The sequence below is a fragment of the Eubalaena glacialis genome, chromosome 1, assembly GCF_028564815.1.
Source record: "Eubalaena glacialis isolate mEubGla1 chromosome 1, mEubGla1.1.hap2.+ XY, whole genome shotgun sequence".
Lineage (NCBI taxonomy): Eukaryota > Metazoa > Chordata > Mammalia > Artiodactyla > Balaenidae > Eubalaena > Eubalaena glacialis.
This window is the reverse complement of record NC_083716.1, coordinates 179,739,862-179,746,702: the sequence shown is the minus strand read 5'-3', so window position 1 is coordinate 179,746,702 and position 6,841 is coordinate 179,739,862. Positions and strand designations below refer to the sequence as shown.

General features: G+C 40.4%; 1 protein-coding gene across 1 annotated transcript; it reads left to right on the top strand.

Annotated features, from left to right (window-relative positions):
* The first annotated feature begins 1,095 nt into the window (after positions 1-1,095).
* LOC133098828 (coenzyme Q-binding protein COQ10 homolog B, mitochondrial-like) lies at positions 1,096-1,978 on the top strand. Its single transcript, XM_061202028.1, has one exon. The coding sequence runs from the start codon at positions 1,096-1,098 to the stop codon at positions 1,828-1,830; it is 735 nt and encodes a 244-aa protein (XP_061058011.1). The 3' UTR covers positions 1,831-1,978.
* Positions 1,979-6,841: the final 4,863 nt, after the last annotated feature.

Here is a 6,841-nt window from a genome sequence, read left to right as displayed (position 1 = left end):
CTGGTGAGTTAAGTCTTCCCAGTGACTAAGAAAATAAGATTTTGTTTTTCCCATTCACCCAAGAAAATATCCTAGACAGAGTAGGTCCATACAGAGTAGGGAGCCCCTTGGGCTGGACCATGAGGCTCTGAGGGATCTGCCCAGGTCGGGGAGAGGAAGTGAGGAGTGAGCCAATTCACACTAAGGTGAGTCCCTTCGGTGGAGAAGCCATGAATCACATCGCAGGATTGGAGAACTGGGCTTATCTTGGGCCATTAGCTCAGCCAAGGACTCCTGCTATGATGGGTGGGGTGGTGAGAGAAAGGGCTGGAATGTGCCACTTTATAAGCCATACCCCAGCCAAGCCAGTCTAGGGTCATCCTTCCTATATTAAAATCATGACAGGTATTTTACACACTCATCTGTTTCTAGGATTTTATGTTTTGCTTTGTCTTGATTCTTGGTAAAGTTCCTTTTGAAAAATTACAAATTTTGTCTCAGATTTATGTCATTCTACCTACCTTTGGCTATTTTACTGCTGGTGACAGATTCCACAGTCCAGCTGGCACTGTTCCATCCCTTGATCAGGGGGTATGAAGGGCAGGGGTGGTGGTGAGAAGTACTAATAACACCAGCTCATATTGTATAGCATGTTCTCATATGTTATCAATTTTAACCCTTACAACACTTTAAAACAAATATTATTTTTCTCTTACCCAACATATATAAACAATTCATACAACTCAACATCAAAAAATCAAACACCTCTATTTAAAAATGGGCAGAAGGGGACTCCCCTGGTGGCGCAGTGGTTAAGAATCTGCCTGCCAATGCAGGGGACACAGGTTCGAGCCCTGGTCCGGGAAGACCCCACATGCCACGGAGCAACTAGGCCTGTGGGCCACAACTACTGAGCCCGCGTGCCACAGCTACTGAAGCCCTCGCGCCTAGAGCCTGTGCTCCGAAACAAGAGAAGCCACTGCAATGAGAAGCCCGTGCACCACAATGAAGAGTAGTCCCCACTCACCGCAACTAGAGATAGCCCACGTGCAGCAACGAAGACCCAACACAGTCAAAAATAAATAAATAACAATTTTTAAAAATGGGCAGAAGGAGATGATAATGGCAGCTCAGACCGGTCAGAAGGCCCTGAAAAAGGTGGTCTCGCGATGCCGTCCGAAGTCGGCGGCAGCGGCCAGAGCCCCGGCTCCAGCGCAGGGGCCTGCGCGGAACGTCAGATATTTAGCTTCCTGTGGGATACTGATGAGCAGAACTCTTCCACTACATACCTCAGTTTTGCCTAAGGAGATATATGCAAGAACTTTCTTCAGAATTGCTGCACCATTAATAAACAAAAGAAAAGAATATTCAGAGAGGAGAATTATAGGATATTCTATGCAGGAAATGTATGATGTAGTATCAGGAATGGAGGATTACAAGCATTTTGTTCCTTGGTGCAAAAAATCAGATGTAATATCAAGGAGATCTGGATACTGCAAAACACGATTAGAAATTGGGTTTCCACCTGTATTGGAGTGCTATACATCAGTGGTAACCTTGGTGAAACCACATTTGGTAAAGGCATCCTGTACTGATGGGAAGCTCTTCAATCATTTGGAGACTGTATGGCGTTTTAGCCCAGGTCTTCCTGGCTACCCAAGAACTTGTACTTTGGATTTTTCAATTTCTTTTGAATTTCGCTCACTTCTACACTCTCAGCTTGCCACGTTGTTTTTCGATGAAGTTGTAAAGCAGATGGTAGCTGCCTTTGAAAGAAGAGCATGTAAGCTGTATGGTCCAGAAACAAATATACCTCGGGAATTAATGCTTCATGAAGTTCATCACACGTAAAGAGAAAAAGGAAATGGTCACCTACTTGTAACTAGTTTATTCACTTTTAGGAAGTACTTTTATCATTTGCTTTCAGAAGTCAGAAAGCATTTGTCAAACCCAGCTTTGATTATAAACCCGTACCATTGAAAATTTGCACTTGGAATATGGAACCACGTGTACATAGAATTCAATCGAGTATAATTCAGAGTAATATGTATATTAGCATATTTACAATAATGGGATGTCATCACTATTGCTAGAATACTGACATCACTCTTCTGAACAGAAATTGAAACTGTAAATTTAAACCTTTTAGTTATCACCTCACCTGAACGAGGTTGGTTGAGATACTCATGCAGTGTGTATTATATTAACCATATCACTTTTAAGTTATTAAATTCAGACTATTTATAACTTATTGTCTTAGGGTCTGCCTCATGGCTTAGGATATTTGAGTAATCATCAGATGTTTAAAGTAAAAACTTTGACTTAAAAATACTGTTAGTGAAGGTTCCTTGGCACTTTTCTTATTCTTAAATTGTTCTTGTGGGTAGTAGTAGATAATTCGGTGTTATACTGAGTTTAGCTTCCAGATAAACAGTGATTTTTTTTTTTTTTGGTGAGTGGTCCAGAGTTTTAAGCTACTTTTCTCATAGTTTGCAGCCCTCTCCCCGGTACTTTGACTGCTCTTTCAAAAATGCTGTTTGCGTGTCAAATTTTGTCTACAGCAGTGGGCAGTAGATGAAGATAAGTTGGTTGAGATGTCTCCAGCACCATGCATCCTTATTTTCTATTTATGGTGTGTACTCACTTTCAATAATGCATTTCAAACTGATATTTTTGTAAACAAATCAATGTAAGGACTGAAGTGGTAACTTAATAAAGTTAATTTGTTTATTTAAAAAAAAATGGGCAGAAGAACTGAACAGACACTTTTTTTAAACATCTTTATTGGAGTATAATTGTTTTACAATGGTGTGTTAGTTTCTGCTTTATAACAAAGTGAATCCACTATATGTATACATATATCCCCATATCCCCTCCCTCTTGCATCTCCCTCCCACCTTCCCTATCCCACCCCTGTAGGTGGTCACAAAGCACCGAGCTGATCTCCCTGTGCTATGCGGCTGCTTCCCACTAGCTATCTGTTTTACATTTGGTAGTGTATATATGTCAATGCTACTCTCTCACTTCGTCCCAGCTTACCCTTCCCCCACCCCATGTCCTCAAGTCCATTCTCTACGTCTGCGTCTTTATTCCTGTCCTGCCCCTAGGTTCTTCAGAACTTTTTTTTTTTGATTTCATATATATGTGTTAGCATATGGTATTTGTTTTTCTCCTTCTGACTTACTTCACTCTGTATGACGGACTCTAGGTCCATCCACCTCACTACAAATAATTCAGTTTCGTTTCTTTTTATGGCTGAGCAATATTCCATTGTATATATGTGCCACATCTTCTTTATCCATTCATCTGTCATACATCTTCTTTATCCATTCATCTGTCAGTGGACACTTAGGTTGCTTCCATGTCCTGGCTATTGTAAATAGAGCTGCAATGAACATTGTGGTACATGACTCTTTTTGAATTATGGTTTTCTCAGGGTATATGCCCAGTAGTAGGATTGCTGGTCATATGATAGTTCTATTTTTAGTTTTTTAAGGAACCTCCATACTTGAACAGATATTTTTTCCAAAGAGGAAATGCAGATGGCCAACAGGCACATGTAAAGATGTTCAACATCACTAATCATTGGGGAAATTGAAATAAAAATCACAGTGAGGACATCACTTCACACCTGTCAGAATGGCTCTCATCAAAAAGAACGCAAATAACAAACGTTGGTGAGGATGTGGAGAACAGGGAACCCTTGTACACTGTTGGTTGGAATGTATATTGGTGCAGCCACTGTAGAAAACAGTATGGAGGTTTCTCAAAAAACTAAAAACAGAACTACCATATGACCCAGTAATTCCACTCCTGGGTATAAAAAAAAAAAAAAACAAACACTAATTCAAAAAGATACATGCACCCCAATGTTCATAGCAGCACTATTTACAATAGCCAAGATATGGAAGCAACCTAAGTTTCTATTAACAGATGACTGACTTAAGAAGATGTGAGATAGATAGATAGATAGATGTGTGCATACACACATACACACACACAGATGCACACACAATGGAATACTACTCAGTCATAAAAAAGAATGAAATTTTGCCATTTGCAGCAATATGGATGGACTCGGACAGCCTTATGCTAAGTGAAATAAGTCAGACAGAGAAAGACAAATACTGTATGATATCACTTATATGATATGTGGCATCTAAAAAATACAATCAACTAGTGAATATAACAAAAAAGAAACAGACTCACAGATATAGAGGACAAGCTAGTGGTTACCAGTGAGGGGGGAGGGGCAGTATAGGGGTTGGGGAGTGGGAGGTACAAACTATTGGGTGTAAGACAGGCTACAAGGATGTATTGTACAACACAAGCAACATAGTCAATATTTTGTAATAACTGTAAATGGAGTGTAACCTTTAAAAATTGTATTAAAATATATATGGGGGAAAAACAAGGAAACAAAAAAATAGGGGGAAAAGAAGCCAAAACAACAACTACAAAAAGACATTAACAGGATGCTGTGTGCTTTGGACAAGCAGTCCCCTTAGATAGTTTAGATGTATATTTCAGGAAGAATTTTAATGAACCCAGACTCTTGCATTTTCCCATACATAAAAAAGCACTAAAATCATTAACTTGAGATGTCCATTCTTTGTGACTAGCAGTAATCTTTAACCATGATGTATGCTTGATTGCACATATTCCTTAGCCAAAAAAACCACAAAAAAACATATAAACTGGCTTCTCCTCCCACCTCTTTAGAACATTTCTCTCAGAGTTACTAAGAGGCTTCCTCCTGGGCTATAGTCTCCAGTAAGACACTGAATAAAACTTTTAAACTCGCAGAACAATAATATATATATAATATTTAGAAATTAGGAAATTAGATTTAGAGAAAATGACCCATAGATGCTAGGTAAAATCCAGGGACACTGGGTTTGATAATGAGGTGAAACATCAAAAGAGATGTTATGAACTGAATTGTGTCCCCCCAAAAAGGATACGTAGGAGTCTTAACCCCCAGTACCTCAGAATGTGACCTTATTTGGAGATAGGGTCTGTATAGAGGTAAAAGTTAAAGTGAGGTCATCAAGGTGGCCATAACCTAATATAAATGGTGTCCTTATAAAAAGGAAAAACTTGGACAGAGACAAATACTCATAGAGGGTAGACACATAAGGAGAAGACAACCATCTATAAGGCAAGGAGAGAAGCCTGGAATGAATCCTTCTCTCACAACCCTTGGGAGAAACCAACACTGCCAACACCTTGATTTCAGATTTGAGACAATAAATTTCTGTTGTTTAAGCCAACAGAAATTGGTACTTTGCTATGGAAGCAAGATATGGGGAAGTGTGGATGTGGATTCCTTGCTAATGGGAACATCGCTACAGAAACTTCACAGTATACTAGCCACTCCACCCGGCTTTGGGCACCAGCACCCTGAGAGGGGCTGCACAGGAAGTTTGGAGTTTCCAGGAAGATGAAAGAGTCCCTGCCCTGGAAGCAGACTTCAGCATAAGTGGGAGACCTGGAAGTCAGCTTCTAACAGGAAGGTGCTGACGGTCATGGGCACAAGACTAAAATACAAGCTACGAAAGGAAAGGTGGGGGTAGGAGTGGCCAGCTTGAGAATGCATCTTGGCCCCCTTCCCTGTGCCTCTATCCCTTCCCTCACTCTGGCTATCTGGGATCACCTTCCAAATCAACTAGCATGAACTTGTCTACTCTGAATTGAGCTGTGTTGGAATATAAAATACGTACCACATTTCAAAGTATGAAAAAAGAACATAAAGCACCTCCTTATATTCGTTTCCTAGAACTGCTATAACAAATCACCACAGATTTGGTGGTTTAAAACAACAGAAATTCATTCTCTCACAGCTCTGGAGCCAGAAATCCAAAATCTAGGTGTTAGCAGAGCCATGCTCCCTTAGAAGGCTTGAGCATTCCTTGGCTTGTGGCTGCATCCCTGATCTCTGCCTCTGTACTCACATGGCTTTCTCCTCTGTGTCTCTGTCCTCCTCTTCTGTCTCTTATAAGGACGCTTGTCATTGGATTTAGGGCCAACCCAGATAATCCCAATGATTTTATTTCGAGATCCTTAACTTAATTACATCTGCAAAGACCCTTTTCCCAGATAAGGTCATATTCACGGGTTCCAGGGATTAGGATGTGAACACAAATTCTGGGGAACCACCTTACAACCCACTACACTCCTTAATAATTTTTATGTTAGTAACATGGTGCATTAGTTTGCTAGCACTGCCACAAAAAAATATCATAGACTGGGTGGGTTAAACAACAGAAATTTATTTTCTTATAGTTCTGGAGGCTAGAAGTCTGAGATCAAGGTGCCAGCAGAGTTTGTTTCCTCTGAGGCTTCTCTCTTTGGCTTGCAGATGGCTGCCCACTTCCTCCCTCTTCACATGGTCTTTTCTTGGTGCTTAAACATCCCTGATGTCTCTCTTGCGTGTCCAAATCTCTTCTTCTTATAAGGACACCAGTTAGGTGTCCTTGATGACCCACCTTGGTGATTAGAGCCACCTTAATGATCATTTTAACTTGATTACCTCTGTAAAGACCCTATCTCCAAATACAGTCACATTCTGAGTATGGGGGGTTAGGGTTTCAACACGAATTTGGGGGGAACACAGTTCAGCCCATAATACATGGTGAAATAATATTTTGGTTGTTTTAGGTTAAATAAAATATATTCTTAAATTTTAATTTAAAAGGAAGTATGGGGAACATCTTAAATAAACTTTGACTCCTCACAAATTTGCCCAAGGTCTGCCCTTAATTCTCCCCATGCCCCACTCTCCTCCACCAACCCTGGCCAGAACAAGGGCTGTTAATGAAATCCTAGGATCTTGATTCTCTGGGTAGTTTGAGGAGCACTT